The sequence below is a fragment of the Hyalella azteca genome, unplaced genomic scaffold (genome assembly GCF_000764305.2).
Source record: "Hyalella azteca isolate HAZT.00-mixed unplaced genomic scaffold, Hazt_2.0.2 contig2126, whole genome shotgun sequence".
Classification (NCBI taxonomy): domain Eukaryota; kingdom Metazoa; phylum Arthropoda; class Malacostraca; order Amphipoda; family Hyalellidae; genus Hyalella; species Hyalella azteca.
This window is the reverse complement of record NW_025932412.1, coordinates 228,783-251,627: the sequence shown is the minus strand read 5'-3', so window position 1 is coordinate 251,627 and position 22,845 is coordinate 228,783. Positions and strand designations below refer to the sequence as shown.

Genomic DNA, 22,845 nt, shown 5'->3' with positions numbered 1-22,845 from the left:
TTTGTTGTTGCCTTGAGTCTTCGCGTTGTCGATGCCACATTTGGGACAGAGACAATCTATAGATAAACTGGGCGAAATCGACCAGGGACAGCCGCGACACAGACGTATCATTGCTACGCAGGAAGGGGGAAATGATCAAGAACGTTTTGAGGGCGTAAAATTTTTTTGGTAAATGTAATATAATTTTGTGTTATTGCTTATTGGAGGAAGGGCTGATGTACAGAAATTGTGTACATTAATTATAGTTTTTAAAATCACTGAAATTTTCTAACCAGTTTGAATCACTATTAGTATTTAATAAGGTGAATGAGAAAGAGTACAGTAATAAAGATATTACGTCACTTTAAAGGAGACATTTATTATCCACATTCATTTGATCGTCTTATTCAAAAAAGTCGAACTGAAAAAATTTGAAAGTAATAACTGAAATATAACAACCAGTTCTCCGACGGTTTATACTAGAGAGGGATAGGTACCTAGAATCCATGTAAATCTAGCTTACTGAGATCCATAGCCAGACCCGGAGATTAAAGCAACATGTAGTTTTTGATTGAGGACTTGTTTGTATGCCAGAATTGCGGGGAACAAGATCTTTCTGATATTGGATGACTCATTCTTAATTAACAGCGTTCGTGTGGAAGCTGATGAATTCTTTGGAACTTGCGCAAATTAGAACTTGAATGTCAAAACGTTAACGTGTTATCTGTGTATATAAAGTGAGCCGATTAAGCATGCTTTGCGATAGTTGGAAGCAGTTAAACCTATTTCTAACATATTGTTTGAAATTTCACATGGCATAAGATCTTCGATATTTTTATTTAAATTTCTTGCTGGGGGTTCATCCAACTCACGGAAAGATCGTAGACTTTCTGTACATCATGTAATGGAGCTCTAAAAATTTTCGGATGTAAACTCCTGTTGCGCAACCCATGAAAGATAAGCAGTATTTCATAAAAAGGCAGTAAGATCACGAGGGATACAATAACACATTTTATATCAAAGCCAGAATAAACACCGCACAAACGCCAGATATGAAACTAACTTTAGAAGCACTGATATTATAACAGTACAATAAAAACTTATTAGCAAAGAAAACTCCATGAAGAAAAATTCATACTATCTTTATAGAAAACGTTTCGGCGTACAGCTCCGAAACGTTTTATATAAAGATAGTACGAATTTTTGTGGATTTTTTTTTGCTTCTAAGTTTTTAGTGAATTTGCGATCCAAGCAAAACGAGTGACATTATTACTTATAACTGTACAAATACCAAAAAGAGTAAATCCATCATTGAAAGTGAAATAACCTAAATTCCCTGAAGAAACATAAGAGATTCACAGGCAGCAGTGGATAAATGAGCCATCTTCCTGGTATTAAAAATGGAATAAGTTGAAGTATAATGCGATCCTCATTCTGATGATGGATGCGCAAGCCGCCACTAGCCATCGAGGAGGAACTGGCTTCAGAAGAACTGTCCAGGCCACCTTGTTGGATGGCAGCCTCTCGATCTCCTGCACAATCGCAAAGCTGAACTCTAGTTAATTATGTATATGAACTATTCTTATTATTAAAGGCCGTTAGATTTCAATAAATGATCATATTGTTTAATATTTTACTTTAAGTGGAGGAAAAGGTTATGGTTAAGTTATTATGATGGGGTTAAGGAGTTCCATTGAAACTGCCGGAATATGTGGTAGCTAATATAAAAAAATTAATTCATTTGCGGTTGAGCTGTGTTACAAGGCGGACGTGCGTGCTGCGCGGGATCATAACTGGCCTTTTCGCTATGCCGATGTACTCTATTTACGCTTTTTGTAATGAAGCGTTTCAGTAAAAAAAGCATGTCTGCGCAACATAATTTATGGCACTGATACGCAACATTTCTCACCAATACATATCTATGCAACATTTTAGGTAATTTTCACTCAACATTTCACGTACCTTTCTGTACGTGTACGAGTACAGAGGCGGGGTGGGAGCCCTGAGGTACGCAGGAGTACATGCCGGTAGATTGGAGACACTGGATTCTTTGGAAGTGTTGTCTTTAAAAAGTAATTTTTAAACGCATATTATTAGTGAATTTGCGATCCAAGCAAAACGAGGGACGTTATTACTTATAACTGTACAAATATCACGAGGATTGATTGACTCATGATTGAAAGTGAAATAACCGAATGTCCTTGAAGATACATAAGAGGTTCATAGGCAGCATTGGATATGTGAGCCATCTTCCTGGTATTAAAAATTGAATAAGTTGAAGCAAAATGCGTTCCTCATTCTGATGATGGATGCGCAAGCCGCCACTAGCCATCGAGGAGGAACTGGCTTCAGAAGAACTGTCCAGGCCACCTTGTTGAATGGCAGCTTCTCGATCTCCTGCACAATTGCAAAGGTTGAACTCTAATTAATTATGTATATGAACTATTCTAAATATTAAAGGCCGCTTCATTTCAATGAATGTCATATCGTTCAATATTTGACCTTACGTAGAGAGAAAGGTTATGGTTACGTTTTGAAGATGGGCCGTTAAGAAATTCAATTGAAACTGCCGAAATATCTGATCGCTAATATTAAAAAAAATTAATTCATTGGCGGTTGAGCTGTGTTACAAGGCGGACGTGCGTGCTGCGCGGGCTCACATTGCAACTGGTCTTTTCACTGTGCCAATGTACTCTATTACATCAGCACAGCATTTTGTGTCTTTTTTTGTAGCACACAACATTTTATAGCTTGTTTTTGTCTGCATATTGCGCATTTTGTACTGAACCGTTTCAGTAAAAAGAGCAGGTCTACGCAACATAATTTATGGCATTGATATGCAGAGGTGTGCAGTAGCGCGCTACATGTAGCAGCCTCTACTAGCGGCCCATACATTTTCAGTAGTGGTAGTGGTAGCGGCGCTACATTTAAGCAATTGTAGAGGTAGCGGAAGCGCCCGATACATTTAGAGCATGTAGCGGTAGCGGTCGCTACATTTCAAAGTAGCACTGCCCAGCTCTGTTGATATGCAACATTTATCGCAAAAACATATCTACGCAACATTTCAGGTAATTTTCACTCAACATTTCACGTACCTTTCTGTACGTGTACGAGTACAGAGGCGGGGTGGGAGCCCTGAGGTACGCAGGAGTACATGCCGGAGTCCCCGGGACCGACGGACCAAACCCGCAGCGTGGCGTCGGTTTGGCCTTTAGCCTCGTCGCCCTCCACGTTCAAGAAATACAAATAAATGTGTGTAAGGAACAAAATACAATCAATAAGACATAAGACTTTACAAAATAAATGTTAGTCTCGTAAATAAATAAAGGCAAATTAAATTAATGAGGCACACTGTTAGTATAAACGGTGAAAAAACGGTCCCACTGGCATTCTAGTGGCCGGTCGCCCCGTGAAAATTTCGCCGTTTATATGAGATGTTTCACGGATTTCTAGTGTTAAATTAGAATAAAAACGGTGACATGATGTTTCTTTTCACGTGCCGACCGGCCACTGAAACGCCGGTAGTACCGTTAACGGTAATTTTTCTAACAGTGCATAAGGTAAAATAAAAAAATCCTGACATGAATTATTATAAATACTTTCGAGTTAAGAAGTTATTCAAGTCATAAATGAGTAGAATGGATTAATGCGTTCAATGAACGTTGAGTAAGAAGACTGTTTACAATGAAGATCCTCAGATATTATACCTTCAGTTCAACTCCACCTCGGGGAGAGTTGTAGTCAAGCAAGGTGTTGCCGTGATACCAGTACACCACAGAGGGCAGCGCCCCGGTGTGCCAGACGGTGCAGCGCAGAGTGAGGGAAGAACCCTCTTCGATGTGTAGTTCCCTTGGCCCATGTATCAGCACTGTCAGTCTGCCTGTCATAACAATCATATATTAAAAATTTAATGAAATTTGCGATGTTATAATAGCGATTGGCAATTTTCTAAAAATAACTGCCTTTAAAATTTTCATGTTGTGATATAATTTAGTAGCGATAATCTCAGAATGATGATGGTCTAGAAGTGATGTCCTCTGTTGCAAGAGCGTGTTTTGGACTAGACACGAGAGAGCATTCTTAAAGTTTTAAAAAATGCCACCTTTGCCTCTTGAAATATTCATAGAAAAGGGAAGAAGCGCAAATTCAACTTTAAAATTAATATAACACAAAAGTCAGTATCCAAAAGCTGGCATTGGTCTTTAAGCAACTGAAGGCTGAAACAACTGATAGTTGAAGCAACTGAAGGCTGAAACAACTGATAGTTGAAGCAACTGAAGACTGAAAGAATTGAAGGCTGAAACAACTGTGAGTTGAAGCAACTGAAGGCTGAAACAACTGATAGTTGAAACAACTGATAGTTGAAACAACTGAAGACTGAAAGAACTGAAGGCTGAAACAACTGAGAGTTGAAGCAACAGAAGGCTGAAACAACTGGTAGTTGAAGCAACTCAAGGCTGAAACAATTGATAGTTGAAACAACTGAAGACTGAAAGAACTGAAGGCTGAAACAACTGAGAGTTGAAGCTACTGAAGGCTGAAACAACTGATAGTTGAAACAGCTGAAGACTGAAAGAACTGAAGGCAGAAACAACTGAGAGTTGAAGCAACTGAAGGCTGAAACAACTGACAGTTGAAGCAACTGAATCTTAGAACAGTCTTGACCCAGAACTACCAGCACAGCGTCTGTGTTATTCCCGTGGTGTTGGCTCCACGTAAGCGTCTCGGTTCCTTGACTTAGAATCAATGGGATATTCCTTAATCCTTTTCTCTCACCGTCTGTCGTGGACGCTGTGTTGTTGGCAACAAAGACTTTTCCTTTGGCAAGAGGGTAGCTTGGGTTCTCCTTCGCTGCAATGAATAGAAAAATATTTTATAATATTTGTGTTTAGAGAGCGAGAAAGCTTTGCGCAAAGCTAAGCCAAAAAGCCCTGGTAGCTTCCATGCATTACTATTTTTGAACATTGGAAAGGAAACAACCGCTTTGTTGCACTCTATAAAACACATAGATTTCAAATTCACTAAAGAAAAAAAAACAGAATGTATTTATGCTCTTTGCGTGATTGACGTGAATCCTACGCTCTTTATGTGAATCATACAGAATCTTACAGCAAATTCAGATGCTTGAAATGGGTGCGCATGTTGGGATTTAGCAGCGGCATTGTGGCAACATTTACGGTAAGATTTGGTTACGACATTCATATACATTAACACATCACACATTCGTGTCAGTTGAAGCAATTTCTGATATACGTATCTGTATGATGGTGATTATTATCAACCTATTTCGGATTGAAAAGCTAAAATTGTACCTAATTCTAACCTGAGCGAGGCCCAATTTCCGGGTTGATATGATTAAACCTCAGCTCTATTTCAACAAAATATCAGGGCTTCAACAAAATATTAACAACTATTATCAAAACCAAAACTAACAAAGTCGAACATCCGAAAACCGTGAAATTTATAATCTCACAATCAAAATTATTATTGATACTCTTCGATACTCTTCGATTCAAGAGTATCTTGGCTCAAGCTTCCATTAAAAAAACCTATGATATTTTGGTGCTAGAGTTAACAGGTTGAGATCAAATGCACGTATCAAGTTCAAATCTGATGAGTTCGTTTCAACTTCACTTGAGCTAGCACAAAACTTCCCATCAAAGCAGTAATAATTCCTAGGCTTCAGGCTGCAGAGCCAGCAAGTTTAAAATATCGTTAGGCAAGTGACGGCCGCAGATGTGAAGTGGAGCTTGAGTGTGTAAATGCAGAGACGTCCTCCGTCGTGTTTGCGTTCACGTCATTTTTGGAACGTTTTGGAGAACGTTCGAGGCGGAAGAATTTTATGTAAGTAATAGATTGGATAAGCGATATAATACTTGATAATACTCAAACTAAAAAATAATTAAATCAATAGCTTGTCAGGTTGAAGGGAAATGACATAGCTGTATTTCATATTGGGGATTCTCGGTTTAAAAAATGTCAAAAAATTTTGAAATGGAGGAGTATTTAATTTTTTTCCCAATGAGAATAAATTTGCCACTTAATGTGCCGTACGAGTTCCGCTCTTTGTAAAAATAACTACTGGTTGAAGCGGAAGCCAACTTAACCGGAAAAAGCAAAACCACAGTATGATGTTAGATGACAATGCTATCTTTCGAGAATGTTATGAAAGCTCCCTGATATGTGAAGTCTACGGACATGAACCCCACATTTAAGTTACTTCCGAGAAAACGAAGCTACATATCTTATTCATTTAATTTCTACAGCAAATAAATGATAAGAAAAAGACACAACAAATTTATTGCATTGTCAATAAATGTTCACTATTCACGAAATCTTTCACTGCAAAGAACCTGGTTCGCTTCATAATGAAAACAGCCGAGACAAAGCCTCTTCCGTTGAGCCGCTCGGTCGGAACAAAGCTTGCCTGGAAGCAGTTAAGCAGAATGCCGCCTTGAAACCCTCCTGGATTTCCAGAGTCGTTCAGGAGAAGAAACTGCTCTTCCAGTTTAGAAGGCACCGTAAAACTCTGCCAAGACCCAAGTTCGGGTTCGGCAGCTTGAGAAAAGAGGACAGACTTACCTGTGTGCGCACCGAGACCTATAACATTAACTCAGGCGTCTCTAAACGCATCCGGGTCAAAGTAAACGTGAGCTCCTGACGAGCGCTACCAGCAATATGATATTTGAGTGCAAGCAGCAGTGCAACTCTCAAATGCAGAGACGGAACAATGATCCATATTGATAAGGCGCAGGTGAAATTTTAATTTTGGAATGAACAAATCGAATTAAGTTTAGAAGTTGGGTGTTGTAATATAGTCCTGATTTCTCTATGAATAAAGTTCATAATAAGATGACTATCTGATGTTGGATGGTCTGGCTTCAACACCGTGTCAGTCTCAATATGCCAGTCGAGCTGAGACAACATTGGGTCTCATCCTATTAATCTGTCGTCAAGAATGTAACAAAATCAATCATCGTTAAATTTGGTCTGTGTAGCGAAGTTCTGGTTAACATAACCCTAACATGATCATTTTTTTGCCGACAAGAAAAACTTCTGTCAACATTCGCTTGTACTCATCACTGCTATGTATGCCACGATGCAACGGCAAAAAGGGCTCTTAATATAAATTATAATATACACCAGCTGGTCGTATTTGCAATCATCAGCTAATTATAATTTTTTTTTGTGGAGAGGCTTAACTCCGCCTTTTATTAGCTCGAATATTGTGAAATGAGAATATTATACGAAGCAAAAAGCTGTCGGCTCGTGTTACATCCAGCTTTCATTAATCGGAATGTTGTACATGTGCAATGAACTAGCTTAAACTTTATAATGTGAATAAAATGGCCAGTTATTCAAGAAAGTAACTATTAAACCTTTTAATATGAAAAAACTGTCAATATTCACCCATAAATATGAGAATGACGTAGTTAACTATGGGAGTGCAAGTTTAGCTGCGGTTCTGTATTGCCGACACTATTCATCAATTTGGGTAATTTTAAACAAGGTTTCTATTTAACTTCATAATATATAGAAAAAAACAGTCAGTTGTACAACAAAGTATCAATTAACCTTATAATTAGCATAAAACAGTTAATTATTCACCAGTAACTATAAGTGTAACGACGGAGTAGATCTGCGGGTCAGTGTTGACAGTGCAGTGGTAGTGGCCAGAGTCTGACGTACGAGCGTCGGCAACCACGAGGCTCCACTGAGACGATCCCGCTGGGTGTGACACCTGGACAAGGCAACATAATTTTTCCATTGAACGTTTAGTATGAATATTATGGTATATTGTATTATATGATATTTTATTGTATTTTATTATATTATTTTATATAATATTTTATTACAAAATATAATTTCAAATGATGACCCAATTAAAAAATTTCGTATGTATTTAGGTATAAATTCAAATGAAAAAATTTTACCCCAATGGAGAGAGAAATATTCAAAGTTTTTTTGACATATTTATAAATGTCCAATATGTCCCCCTTGTGCTGCACGGCAAACATCTAAACTGTAGCCAAACTCGTCCCACACACGAGAAAGCATATCTTCTGTTACTGAGTGCACCGTAGCAGTGATACGGTTCTTCGGATCAACCAGAGTTGCTGGTAGAGGCGGGACGTAAACAGAGTTGCTGGTAGAGGCGGGACGTAAACAGAGTTGCTGGTAGAGGCGGGACGTAAACAGAGTTGCTGGTAGAGGCGGGACGTAATCAGAGTTGCTGGTAGTGGCGGGACGTAAACAGAGTTACTGGTAGAGGTCTATTGAACGCTCAACGCCCAAGAAGTAAGCGATTCAAAAAGATTCTGCAGCTACCTCCCGCTGCCCAGTTTTTCGTTTGAATAGGTTAAAAAACATCTGAATTTTTTTCTTTAAGGTGTATAAATTATTCATTTTGATTTTATACTTAGATAATACGAATTTATGAAATTGTGCCTACCATTTAAAATAACCCTGTATTATATTTAATTATATTATGCGTCGTTATATTATATTGAGTTATATTACATTTATAACGACTAGGAATTTATATATATGTATGTATTTATATATATGTTTGTATGTATTTTATTTACAAGTTATATTACACTTATAACGACTAGGAATGTTCCTAGGAATAGGAACATTTTCCAGCCTCAATTAAAGCTTCTATATTTTTAAAGGAATGGATACAAGTTTAAACAAACATTTTTTCCAAATAATTTTCTATAAGTGACTTTTTTGAGTTTTAGTGACCATCATGTACTTTTTACACATTTTTTTCGAATATTAACGACAAAAGAGGAAAAAACTCCAACTTCGAGTCAATACGTATGTAAAAACCGCATCTCTTACAGCGAAAAATAGACCTAATCTGAGTCCCGAAACTCAAAAGATATTTTCCCTGCGACTAGAATAATCGTCTTCTCTGTTTAAAATATTTAGAGATTGATCTCGTGCTGTCCAAACAGGACGGTCGGACATCTGTAACGGGTCATGAACGCTATGCATTTCGCTGGCCTGTCTCAGGCAACTCGAGTTTTTTTTGCACTGTATATCATAGGGTGGAGAGGCTGTTGCGGTCATTAAATGAAATAAAACAGCGTTATTACGGTTTTTCTGAGTTTCTAAATCAGAAAAGCGTTGCACGGAGGGCACTGTGATTTTTTCTTATAATCCTGTTGAACGCAGCTGATACCCAAGCTGTATCTTAATGAAGTTCGAGTGCTGACTTGAATGCACTTTCAACAAAATACAGGCATTGAATGTAGATTTAGTGTACATAGGAAGAATAATTAAATATAGAATACGTGTACGTAGAAATAATTTTTAGATTTCGAATTAATGTGCGCAGAAATAATCTTTAGATTTAGAGTTAGTGTTCGTATAAATAATCTCTAAATTTAGAATTAGTGTTCGTATAAATAATCTTTAAATTTAGAATTAGTGTTCGCATAAATAATCTTTAATTTTAGAATTAGTGTTCTTTTAAATAATCTTTAATTTTAGAATTAGTGAACGTATAAATAATCTTTAGATTTAAAATTAGTGTACGTAAAAATAATATTTAAATCATTTTATTAAAGAGGTTATTCGACAAGGGATATACGCCATGAAGATAGAATGAGAGACGATGACTTTAATTTTCTGTTAACTTCGCTTGAAGAACTTTAAGTTCCTCATCGTATTGAATTACCAAGTTCCATGACTTCTATGAATATTCTTCTGGCGACTTTAAATACGATATGGTGCTTAAGAAATAGTCCAAGCCCAGACGCTGGGTAAGTTTAAAAATATGCTGAATATCTTCCTCAATTTATTCATAGAATAAATATTGGGCCAAAGGTTTGAAACGGCTTGATAAATTTTTACAGAAGCAGGCAATTTCCGAACGGCGTTCGATATACTCACGATCGCTTGGATATGAGTTCAATGTGCATTACCATTTAACAATTTAATTTGTGTTTGTTCATTTTTTTATACCGAGGAGATGCAAGAGGACATCAATTGTTATTTAATTTTAAAATTTGTTAAAATTCGAGAAAATATGTTAACTAAGTTTTCCATTGTAAATCCATTGTCTTGCCAAAATCAGCATTGTTAAGTCTATTTGAGTTGTGGCGATGTGTGTGGAGATGCCAATTAATTTTGGACATCGGAGAAGTCATTAGACGGTTTAAATAATTTTTAAATAATTTCAGTACTTCAGTTAATACTGAAATTATTTATATACCGATTTGTCTGTTGATTTACTGGATCAACACACGACTGATCCAGTAAAATAGAATGAAGAAGTTTCATATTATATTCATACCTATAATTTTTGACTTTAACCTACAAATTCATTTATGAGCATTACTTTCTTAAAATAAAAAGTATTGCCGACACGCTCTGTTAGCTGTTGAAACTGGGTCAGAATGAGCCGTACGACGCATGAACTGCATCGCTCTCTGGAGAATGACGCATTGATTTATTTGAGTGTAGGAGGGCTCGGAGTATCGAAAAATAACAAAACTTTTTGGCAAGCAATAATTTTAATGGAAACATTAGAAGCTTGTGTGCTGCCTGAAATAAGAGCTTGTGTGCCTGTCTCTTATACACATCTAGATGTGTATAAGAGACAGAAATAAAAGCTTGTGTGCTGCCTGAAATAAAAGCTTGTGTGCTGCCTGAAATGAAAGCTTGCGTGCTGCCTGAAATGAAAGCTTGTGTGATGCCTGAAATAAAAGCTTGTGTGCTGCCTGAAATAAAAGCTTGCGTGCTGCCTGAAATAAAGGCTTGTGTCTGCCTGAAATTAGTGAATCTTGTTAAAGAAAGGTTCAGTTGAAACTTTGCTCATAAAAAGTGTCATTTATGTTCATTAGATATTGAAAAGAGCGCAGTTTACCAAAAAAAAAATAACAAATAAAAAGACTGGAAAATATGAGTTTATTTGAAAGTATTTCAAACATAAGGTTAAATTAATAATTATAATTAATTGTATTAAATTATTTTTTAATTATTTATAAATAAATTATAAATTATTATTAAATTATTATTTTATTATCAATTGTCGTAAAGTAAATATTAGTTTACAACAATTGATGAAAAAATAAAAAAAAGGTACAAAAGCTCACACAATAATCTCAATTCTATACATCTGTTATTAATAAAACTTGTCCTAACAAGAGACTCCTGAGCATACATAGACTCGATAAATTCTATAGGTTAAGTTGTGTTAACTTAAGTCAGAATTTTAATCTCCTTGTTGTTCCGCACGTCTTTCTAACTGCTAATCCACGATGAAAGAAATTGAATGGGTGATACTGTCCAAATATTGGCAATATTTAGCGCATTTTCTGGAAAAATGCACTATTGTGCTCGCCATGTCCGTCCGTCCGTCCGTGACTTCACGTTTTCGTCGAGGAGAAAATCACTCTATCACTCACTGCAGTGAGTACTGAGTTATATTTTTAGCGCATTTTCTCATTTATGAAAAAAATGCACTATTGTGCTCGCCATGTCCGTCTGTCCGTCTGTCCGTCCGTCCGTGACTTCACGTTTTCGTCGACGAGAAAATCACTCTATCACTCACTGCAGTGAATACTGAGATACATTTTTTGCACTTAGCACTGATGCGTCCCTTTCAAAGTGTGTCAAAAGGAGTCAAGATGACCCACTAAAGGCTGAAGATGCAGCTCTGTTTAGTCAGTCTCACAATTGTGACTGCAATCGTATTCAAAGTTTGGGGCAAATTTTCTCGGTTCCGCAGAAATAACTCTATACTACCATTAAATAGGCTCACATCCTTCACAAAATTTTCTCTTCATAATAAATTAGTTGATGAGATTTTGATAAAAAACAGTCAATACAGCTTCATAAATATTAGGCAATAAGAACCTGTAAATATTATTAGTTTTTATCGAAAAATCGCTCATTAACTTCACTAAATTTCCCGGTCATAACAAAATATTGAATGGGTCTTCACGTGATATCATCACATGAGAATATGAGTATCATTCCGCATCATCAATGCTTATGCAATAAATAATAATCAGGACACATACGAGAATGTAATTGCCAAGTATTCAGAGTTCAGGAATTAAAGTATTTTACGAGGACAACAAGTATTATAACGAAGCTCCCCCTCCAGCTTCCGTATAAACAATGGACGTTAAGAACATTTGTCAACAAGCTTGAGCGGTAAGCTGCTTATGGAGCTCAAATGGGTCGAAAACTAAACATAAATATAAATTTGAAAGTTATGGGGATTAAGCCAATGCAAAGCTGACAGAAGGATTATAATAAAATAAAATTAATTATTGTAAAATAGAGCAGCATTCACTTAAGCTCCTCGTCGATCAACAACTCATTGCATTGCGGGATTGCATTAGGATTTCCTCTCGAAAAGTTTTAATGCTAAACCTGGATTTATGCTCACTCATGTACATCGGGATTTTTTCTGCTTGTAATCAATGCATTTATCACAAGAATATTAGACTGTAATTCCCGGCCTGTAATCAATGTATTTATCACAGGAACAAAGGATGTAATTCCCGGCCTGTAATCAGTGTATTTATCACAAGAATATTGACTGCAATTCCCGATCTGTAATCAATGTATTTATCACAAGAACATAGATATAGTTTCTGGCCTGTAATCAAAGTATTCATCTCAAGAATATTAGATTGTAATTTCTGGCCCGTAATCAATGTATTTATCACAAGATTATTAGACTGTAATTCTCGGCCTGTAATCAATGTATTTATCATAAGAATATTAGACTGTAATTTCCGGCCTGTAATCAATGTATTTATCACAGGATTATTAGACTGTAATTCTCGGCCTGTAATCAATGAATTTATCATAAGAATATTAGACTGTAATTCCCGGCAGTGCCTGAAGCTGTAAACTGTCAAGGTAATAATAGTTTTTTGTGCTGGTGGTTGAGAGGTGATAGTTGCTTAGTCATTTAATGGAATTAAAAAGCTGTTCGTTGGCTGAACGGTTGAAAAACTTAGAAGAATTTATGCATCTCTCGTTTAGTTTAGTGTAGGGTCACGACATATTACGCTGGACTGTACATTACGAGCTCTGCAAAGTAGGGGGCGAGGTTATATTTTCCGTTTATTCAGTGGGTTCGACGAACCCTGTAATGTATTACTAGAATGTCAAAAAAATAAAATTAACATTTAACGGGCATTGTAGCTCATATAGTAATACGATTATATTGCTTTATTCCATGTGAACTATATATGAATGTACTATTGATGAAAAATATTTCGAGGTTTCCTTTTATTGCTGACAGTTCGCTAAACTCACTACGATAATGAAAAAAATAAGGCCACTTGATATATCACTTTGCGATCCGCAGTAATTATAAATTGCAGCCCAGAAGTCCGCAGAAAATAAAAAATATAGAAGAGTTAATTGATTTTATTGTCTTTTAATTTCCTTGCCATTCCTTGGCTACTCAGTTTTCCGTTATTAAGTTTTCCATTGCAGAGTAGCTTAGAACGCGTCATTACTTATATTTTTTCGTACAATATTTTGTTAATCAATTTGATTTATAAGAGTTTAATACTCTAAATAAAATCAGGTAGTACAGATTTTTTTGAGAGATCTGTTAGAAGAGAAAAATAACTAGAACTGCTCTGTGAAATAAGGTTATTATAGCCTCACTAATTATATTAAGGTTATTATAACCTCACTAATTATATTAAGGTTATTATAGCCTCACTAATTATATTAAGGTTATTATAACCTCACTTATTATATTAAGGTCATTATAACCTCACTTATTATATTAAGGTTATTAGAACTTCACTAATTATATTAAGGTTATTATAACCTCCCTTATTGCGGCTCCCAAGAAAATGTTCTTAATCTCGCCGTCTAATTGTGAAGAAGTAATGAGAGCTTCTCGGAGCAGATGGTCTATGACTCTGCACTGGATAATATTTTCTAGGTGATTATAAACTTCTTATATATCTAGGTTAATTAGTAGATGATATTATGCATCATACATATCTAGGTAATTACTAGGTGATCATATACTTCATATATATCGAGCAGACACGACTTTTGTGTGGTATAATTTAGGGCTAAATTAATTTTCGAATGCAGCGTGAAAAATTAAAGAAATTACACAGAACATATAATAACTAAATAATAATTCTTTATCTGATGAGGAGAATTAATTCAATTATTTAAATGTGTGTAATACATTAACTACATTGTAAGCTAAATAATTAATGATTGAAAGCAGTAAATATATGATAATTTCTCCTTTTTAAAGAGTATGGCAAAAATTTAATGGATTTTCCGGGAACAAAAGCATGACTTACGAACAACATTAACAAGATTCTAGAACTTCATGAATTCGTAATTGTAGTTTTCAGTTACAGTATTTCAGACTTGTAAATTCTGAATGATTGTTCATTTTCCAACAGCGGTCTTTTTTCCAGTTATTTTTTCCCCAATTTATCCGCTGGAAACTGTAATTTTTCTTCTCGTGCTGATTTAAAAATGGGTTATTCTTCACGTGTTAATTTGAGTTTAAATATTCACTTTGTGAATTTTCGGGATGATAATTTATAATGTTAATTTTATTTGCTTGAATTTTATAAGTACACCGAGAAATATAAAGAACATTTGTGACATTTTCTTTGCTTATATTATTTTATTGATGCAGTTACTATGCTAGTAATCAAGTGAAGCAAATGTTTGAGCAAAACTGGGAGCGTCAATTTATACTATTTATTTGTTAGTAAATTGTTTCAATCGATTATATTTTGATGCCTTTGAAGGCGTCAAACGTTCAAAAACAACGTTTGTTATTAAAACGTTCGAAAACGTTCATTATGAAAACGTTCGAAACCGTTTGTTATGACAACGTTTGTTATGAAGCTGTTAACAAGGAGTTAACTTCTGGAACTTCCTCTCGCGCAAATCTTCTAGGAAAAATAAAGTGACGCACGTTCAAGAGTCCAGCTTTTCCATTAAAGTTAAGGAAGTTTTCTGACTTTCACGGCTGCATCTTACGAGAAAATCTCATTGCCGGAAGCTGTCATGCGCTCGCTGTAGTTAAGACAAGAGCCTTCATACGAGGACTCAAGGACTGACTTGAGTAAAATTTAAATATTTGCAGTTGTATGAAGACTTGAAAACATGAGTCGTTTTTTTTGTATCCTTTTCGTGTTGTTTCCAGGTAGATGAATTGGATGATTGTACCAAATTGGAAATGACTTTGGAAATGAGTTTCGTATTTAGGTTTCACCGGTAAATTAATTACATTTAGTTTTCCACAGAGGGAGAAATGTAAAAGTGTCTCGGATACGTTGGTAACAAATGTGGTATGGCGGCAAAAAACAAGGGACGGCTAATCTGGTCGAAGTTGTCCACGCATCACACCAGAATTCTGGCCTTTGCATTGCCGCCTTTGTACTTCTTAATGAAAATGCAATTGATTTATTAAAGGCCTTAATAACAAAATATCGCAAGACTTACAAGCTGTTTGCATGCTAACTAATATCAAAGCTTAGGTAAACACGAAAGCTTAGGTAACTCGACGAAAAGATAATCGTTAAAGCGTCTTGGTATCGAGGCGTTCACTGGAAGTCGTGTGAGCCATCATTAGAAATGAATAATCCATAAGGTCCAGAAGAAACTGAGAAATTTCTCATTATAATCACACTAATGAGTTCTTAATGAGTAACTTATTTTAAAATTACTTCATCATTGCTCATTTTTTTGCTCCTAACAGCAAATAATGAGGCACTAATTCTGCCAATCCAAGGAAGCGCGTCTCGACTCTTCGATTGTTCGATTTTAAACCCAACCTCTTCATCTCCGCGCCCGAAAATGATGCTAATGATAGCGAGTCGTGCCAAAAACCGAGCCAATGATGCGCGGAGATTTCCTAAAGAATGAATTTACCGACGCAACCAAGCAGATAAAGCAGTTCCCAGGGACTGCGCACGCTGCTACAAAGCCGTGCGCATTTTTTAACAAAGCCATGCGCCTTTTTTAACAATTTCTCGGTGTCGTGAATCCCCGCAAGCGGGCTCGGTGTATAAAACACAACTCGAAGCTTGAAAAATTGCGTAAGTTGGGAGCACGAAATGAAGCCTCGCGGCAGAGATTATCATACGTACGAGGGCTACAATAAGACAACTTAGACCAGACGTACGAGGGGTACAATAACACAACTTAGACGTGACTTACGGCGGCTACAATAACAACAAATTGGACGTGAGTCAGGGTGTTGTTGTAGCTCATGATGTGGTCAACGCGGGGCATGAATGCTCTTTAAATTCAAACCTAGCCAAAATGAACTCATCACAGTCTTGCGTTTTTGTTTGTAGAATGACATTACGTAGACTATCTTGCTCAACAAAATTTATTAGTGTGCCTGTACTGACAGCGGTTCCGAGCAAGATGGTCTAACACAGGAAAGGCATTACAATAATGGGTCTTTCTAAAAAAATTTCAGCTGGAAGAAGTAGCAACTCCAGTGGTACGTATGCAAAATATTCAGCTACGAAAATGTTGTTCGCGTGTAAATAAACTGTTTTACCGCTCGGCACTCTCAGCCAACTCTGCTCTTTAGAATTGCAATCAGTTCACAGAATATGAATTGTCGTGAGATGCTAAGCAGATAGACAACATTTTCTTTCAGTGAAAAGTGGGATTATATTTAGCTTCCAATACACTAGGAAAAATTTTTAGAAACCTCACTGAAGTTGGAAGAAATGTAGATTTTGACGTGCCAAAACATCAACGTTCGATGCTCATTCATAACTAATTTTACCGATGTTGGAGGTGCAGGTCGCTCACCTGGAACCTGCCGATGTTGGAGGTGCAGGTCGCTCACCTGGAACCTGCCGATGTTGGAGGTGCAGGTCGCTCACCTGGAACCTGTCATCAGCCGAGTACGTGAGTTGGCCTGCCGTCAGGATGTGCAGGTCACGTCGACGCATCCACGTGACCTGCAGGAGATACATGAGTTATATAATCAGATACTGTAAACAAAATATTTTACATATGTAAATCGTTTGATTAAATAATTAAAATACCTGGCGTTTTTCAATTTAAGTAATGACTAATAACTTATTAATGCCCGTACACTGTTTCCATCTAAGTTCGTATGATTGTCCACCTGATTGATGACAGTCTGCCAAATTGAATGATTTTTTGCATCATGAAATTAACGTAGTGAAGCAACTTGAAACATCCATTAAATTTAGTAAGCAAGGTCAATCATACGTAGAAGAAAATTAAATGCAACCAGCGCTACTTGCTGTTTAATACAATTTTACATGTCTGAGACCTCTCTGTTATTCTGAAAATTATATGAGCGATATTTGAAAAAAAAAGTTTTTAGCTTAGTTCTTCCAAGAAGCTCCACTTTTTTGTCGTCCAGTTCCTCGTTCAGCGGTCCGGGCATAAATAAATGTCACTCATTATGGGTTTTGTACACAACGATCACTCCTGTCATGCAAATGTTTGTCCTTTCAGTGAGTTTGTAAATCGACTGAGTTTGTAGACTCGCCAAGTTTGTAAACTCACCGAGTTTGTAGACTCACCGAGTTTATCGATCCACAATTTTCCAAAACCCGCCGAGTTTGTAGACCCACCGAGTTTGAGTTTGTAGACTCACCGAGTTTGAGTTTGTAGACTCACCGAGTTTGTAGACTCGCCAAGTTTGTAAACTCACCGAGTTTTTAGACTCACCGAGTTTATCAATCCACAATTTTCCAATACCCACCGAGTTTGTAGACCCACCGAGTTTGAGTTTGTAGACTCACCGAGTTTGTAGACTCGCCGAGTTTGAGTTTATAGACTCACAGAGTTCGTAGACTCGCCGAGTTTGTAGACTCGCCGAGTTTGAGTTTGTAGGCTCCGAGTTTATCGATCCACAATTTTTCTATACCAACCGCGTGTTGTTTTTTTACTCACCGATCTGTCGCCGAGGTGGTGCACGGTGCAGGGAAGTCGTGCCGTGTATCCCTCGTGCACCACGACCCTGGGCTTGGTCCTCCCCATGCGAGGCGGATGGAACTTATGGATGTGGGCTTCCTTCATCCGACCTTTCCCCGCCGTGGAGGAGTCGTCCTCTACCAGGAGGGAGTCGTCAGGACGTGGGTTATGTGAAATAATATAAGATTCTTCCGAGTTCAGATGGGTAGCATAGGTCTTAGAGCGTTTGTCGTCATAATGCGGGTTGTGGACATGTTGCCGGGGATGGTCCGCACTTGGTAAGTAATCGGGGAAGTTAATAGCATACTTGCGGACTCCAGATTCGTGAGAGTTGACACGTGATTCGTGAGACCTGAGTTGTATGCGTGGACTTTTTGGACTGGAGTCTTCTGTCTTTAGGTGGTAGTTGTAGAAATTGTTAGGATCTTCACTTTTATTCCAGAAATATTCATTTGTCTTTGAAGAGTAGCCGTTAAAATTGAAATGAGAATCATCGGACTTTGGGTGGCGGTCGTGGGTTTTCAAGCGAGAGTCATCAATTTTTTTGACGTAATTTTCTCCTCGCTTAAAGACATCTCCATCTCTTCCGCTGGAGTCACGTAATTTCTGGCTGGAGCTTCCAGCATTCAGGAGAGAGCCGCCCTTCAGGTAAGAGTCGCTCGTCTTGTTAGGCTCAGGGGCGATCGCAACGACAGAGGCACCGACAATCCACGTCTTGGTCGCGAGCAGCACTCCCACCAGAGCTGTTCAATTATTTGAAAATAGAAATAGCGTATAAATTTAATTAAATATAAAGAAAACATATTATAGTGATAATGCCATCGCCACTTTTACGAGGTATGGGGTACGAGGTAAGTAAGGAGGGGTTGAACACGTAAGGACAAGTTATAGGACTTTGAGTCTTGTTGACGTAGCTGTGATTTACGTTAGTTACGAGAAATTAGTCGCGATAATTTCAAGTAACGGTAAGCTAAGATGTTTTAAAATCGGACGCGAACACAACGAAAAGCAAAAATGTGCAAAAGTTTGGCAAGCATACGTTTCGATTCCACGCCAATTCAAATACAAGAAAATTTTCAGCGATTCAACTAAGGATTTTCATCTAGTGTCATCTATGGAGAAATTGAGATATATCTGGAATCCTCTTTTCCCTTAAAAATGTCTTAACTTATCAAAAGTCCAGGTCTTCGTATGACACATTTATTTTCCTGAATGCATGTTCGGAATGCTTGAGTAATTAAAACAAACGGCTAAAAATTAAAGCGATTTGAGGCTGCGTAGTTGGGGCAATTATTTTAACTTCCGTTGAGCGTTGGAGTTCCTTGTTCAACGATTCAAAATATTTGCTTGCAATAAAAATTTGTCCGCAAGAGTTTTGCTGCATTGAGGTATCGTGGGGAAGTCCTTTCAGTCTTCGTATTTATAGACGCTATTAACGCCATTAACATCGACCAGCCACCGCAAGCAGTCTTGAATAACGCCAACACTCATTAATTTCAGTCATTCACGCACTCATTTCTTTCACTCACGCGATTGTTTTTTTTTCACTCACGCACTCATTTCTTTTACTCACGCGATTGTTTCTTTCACTTACGCACTCATTTCTTTTACCCACGCGATTGTTTCTTTCACTCACGCACTCACTTCTTTCACTTACGCACTCATTTCTTTCACTCACGCACTCATTTATTTTGCGAACACACTTATTTCTTTCACTCACGCACTCATTTATTTCACGCACACACTTACTTCTTTCGCTGACGCACTCATTTCTTTCGCTCACGCCGTTGTTTCTTTCACTCACACACTCATTTCTTTCGCTCACGCCGTTGTTTCTTTCACTCACACACTCATTTCTTTCACTCACGCACTCATTTCTTTCGCTCACGCGCCCATTTCTTTTCTTCACGCACTCATTTCTTCCGCTCGCGCCGTTGTTTCTTCCATCCAAGACTGGCGGGCATTTTCCAGCGAGCGTTGAGGTATGGGTACGAGGTATGGGGTACGAGGTATGGGTACGAGGTATGGGGTACGAGGTGTGGGGTACGAGGTATGGGTACGAGGTATGGGGTATGAGGTGTGGGGTACGAGGTATGGGGTACGAGGTGTGGGGTACAAGGTATGGGGTACGAGGTATGAGGTACGAGGTATGTAAGGAGGAGTTGAACACGTGAGGAATGTTATATAATGCTGAGTCATGTTAACTGTAGCTGTGATTTACGTAGTTACGAGAAATTAGTTACGATAATTTCAAATAAGGCTCAGTTAAAACGTTTTATATTGGGCGTGGACACAACGAAATGCAAAATGTGCAAAGATTTTGCAAGCATACGGTTCGAGTCCACGCCAATCGAAATACAAATACATTTTTAGAGATTCAACTAAGGATGTTCGTCGAGTATCATTTTATGAAGAAATTTAATTATATCTAGGATCCTCTTTTTCCTCTTAAATTGTCGCAACCTTTCAAAACTCCAGGCATTCGTATGAGTGCATGTTTTGAATACTTGAGTAATTAAAACAAACGCCTAAAAATCAAGACGATTTGAGGTCACATAGTTGGCGCAATCATTTTAACTTCCGTGACGCGTTGGAGTTCCATTGTCAATGATTCAGAATATTTGCTTGCAATATAAATTTGTCCCCAAAAGTTTTGCTGCATTGAGGTATCGTGGGGAAGTCCTTTCAGTCTTCGTATTTATAGACGCTATTAACGCCATTAACATCGACCAGACGCCGCATGCAGTCTTGAATAAGGCAAACACTCATTAATTCCAGTCATTCATGCACTCATTTCTTTCAGTCACGCGATTGTTTCTTCCACTCACGCACTAATTTCTTTTACTCACGCACTCATTTCTTTTGCTCACGCACTCATTTCTTTCACTCACGCACTCATTTATTTCACGCACACATTTATTTCTTTCACACACGCACTCATTTATTTCACGCACACACTTACTTCTTTCGCTGACGCACTCATTTCTTTTGCTCACGCCGTTGTTTCTTTCACTCACACACTCATTTCTTTTGCTCACGCCGTTGTTTCTTTCACTCACAAACTCATTTCTTTTGCTCACGCCGTTGTTTCTTTCACTCACACACTCATTTCTTTCACTCACGCACTCATTTCTTTCCTTCACGCACTCATTTCCTCCGCTCGCGCCGTTGTTTCTTCCATCCAAGACTGGCGGACATTTTCCAGCGAGCGCCGATGAAGCCGTGAATGTGAATGAAGTGCTGGGTATCAGCGAGCCTTAAGAGCGTCTAATGAAAAACTCGCCTGAATTGCGATATCGTCTCCAAGACACAAAAGCTGGCAATTGCATAACGCGAAGACGTCGTTTCGTAAGACGGAGTATCAAGACATGAAGACGTCTTTCCGTAAGACGTAGTATCGGGAAGGCCGTCAGTATAGGCCGCACTCGAGGCCTATGCCATCAAGGCCTCTTTCGTCAACGCAAATTGTACGCAATCTGTCGTCTCAGTGGCCGCAAATGGCATCAGATTTGTGGTCTCAGTTCGTGCAAATGGATGCGTGCGTTATGGCAGGAGCTTCAAGAGGCACTCATGTCCACAATGTAATTGAAAGCAAACGCAAGGAGTGGAATCGTGCCGTCATGCAGCGTCATTCAAGCTTGTGTTTGTAGAGGAATGCATGCGGGACGAAGACATAGTTTGGTCTCATTGTTAAATTTAAAAAAGAAAATTAACATTGAATAGCGATTTAGATGGAATTTTTATATTGTTTGTATTTTTATGGCCGAATTTTGGACATTCTTGATGAATCGCCTACACCACCAAAACAATCATCACCATCACCACATACTACCCAACACAATCACCACCATCACCACATACAGTACTACCCAAATAACACCGCCTCCACCACCACCTTACCAGAAGCACAGCCACCCCTACAACAGGCACCACCACCACCACCACCACCACCACCACCACCACCAACAAAATTAGTTAGGCATCGTACGTCGCGCTTTACGAAGCGATTCGTGCAGAGGAACTGCACGCATTCGTAACGCAGACGCGCTTCCGCTCGCCCGACTTTTGGTGCAGCTAAGTAACGTTCAGTCGTTACCGTTACCCGTGCTTAACGATACCCGTAGCATCCTGTGCCGAATGCAATAGATGGTTAGCAACCGAGAGTTTAGTGGATGGAACAGATGGTTACTGATAGAGAACTCAGACACGATGTTCAGCCAGGTTAAAGTCCAGTTTATTAAAAAAAACATCTTTTTAGCAGCATCATCCATTATCAGCCTTCCTCATCCTTCCTCATCCATTATAGCAGCCTCATTCGTTTGAACTTCACTAATGGTATATAAAATAATGACATACTTTATATAATAAAATATCTTACTACAATAATATAAGCACGTGTAAATCAGAACTCACGGATTTTAATAGTTAATAATGTCACCTACTAATTATGTTATATAATTATGCAGCTATTATTACAGCTTGATCAATGACACCTTTAATTAATATCTCGTGATTTTGCTCAGAAAAATAAATTAACGCGGTCGCATGGGCTTTAATTAGGCGAGTAGCAGGCAGCATAATTTTTTTGTGCTGATTAAAGGTGTAGGCGCAGCGTTAGGCGCAGCGCTAGGTGCCGCGTTAGGCGTTGCGTTAGGCGCCGCGTTAGGCGCCGCGTTAGTCGCCACGTTAGGAACCGCGTTAGGCGCCACGTTAGTCGCCACGTTAGGCGTTGCGTTAGGCGTCACGATAGGCGTCACGTTAGGCGTCACGTTAGGCACCACGTTAGGCGCTGCGTTAGGCGCTGCGTTAGGCGCTGCGATAGGCACCACGTAAGACGTTGCGTTAGGCGGTGCGTTAGGCGCCACTTTAGGCACCACGTAAGGCGTTGCGTTAGGCGCCACGTTAGGCACCACG

At 38.2% G+C, this 22,845-nt stretch overlaps 1 protein-coding gene across 1 annotated transcript in view; it reads right to left on the bottom strand.

Moving 5' to 3' along the window:
- Positions 1-2,087: 2,087 nt before the first annotated feature.
- Positions 2,088-22,845, bottom strand: part of LOC108671876 — a 31,841-nt gene continuing 11,083 nt past the window's right edge. Inside the window, exons 2-8 of the mRNA XM_047885262.1 lie at positions 17,911-18,674; positions 16,863-16,940; positions 7,588-7,720; positions 4,756-4,830; positions 3,687-3,859; positions 3,075-3,204; positions 2,088-2,376 (exon numbers count right to left, since the gene is read on the bottom strand). Coding sequence (XP_047741218.1) covers positions 2,150-2,376; positions 3,075-3,204; positions 3,687-3,859; positions 4,756-4,830; positions 7,588-7,720; positions 16,863-16,940; positions 17,911-18,674 — 1,580 coding nt within the window. The 3' untranslated portion in view covers positions 2,088-2,149. The remainder of the gene's footprint in view (positions 2,377-3,074; positions 3,205-3,686; positions 3,860-4,755; positions 4,831-7,587; positions 7,721-16,862; positions 16,941-17,910; positions 18,675-22,845) is intronic.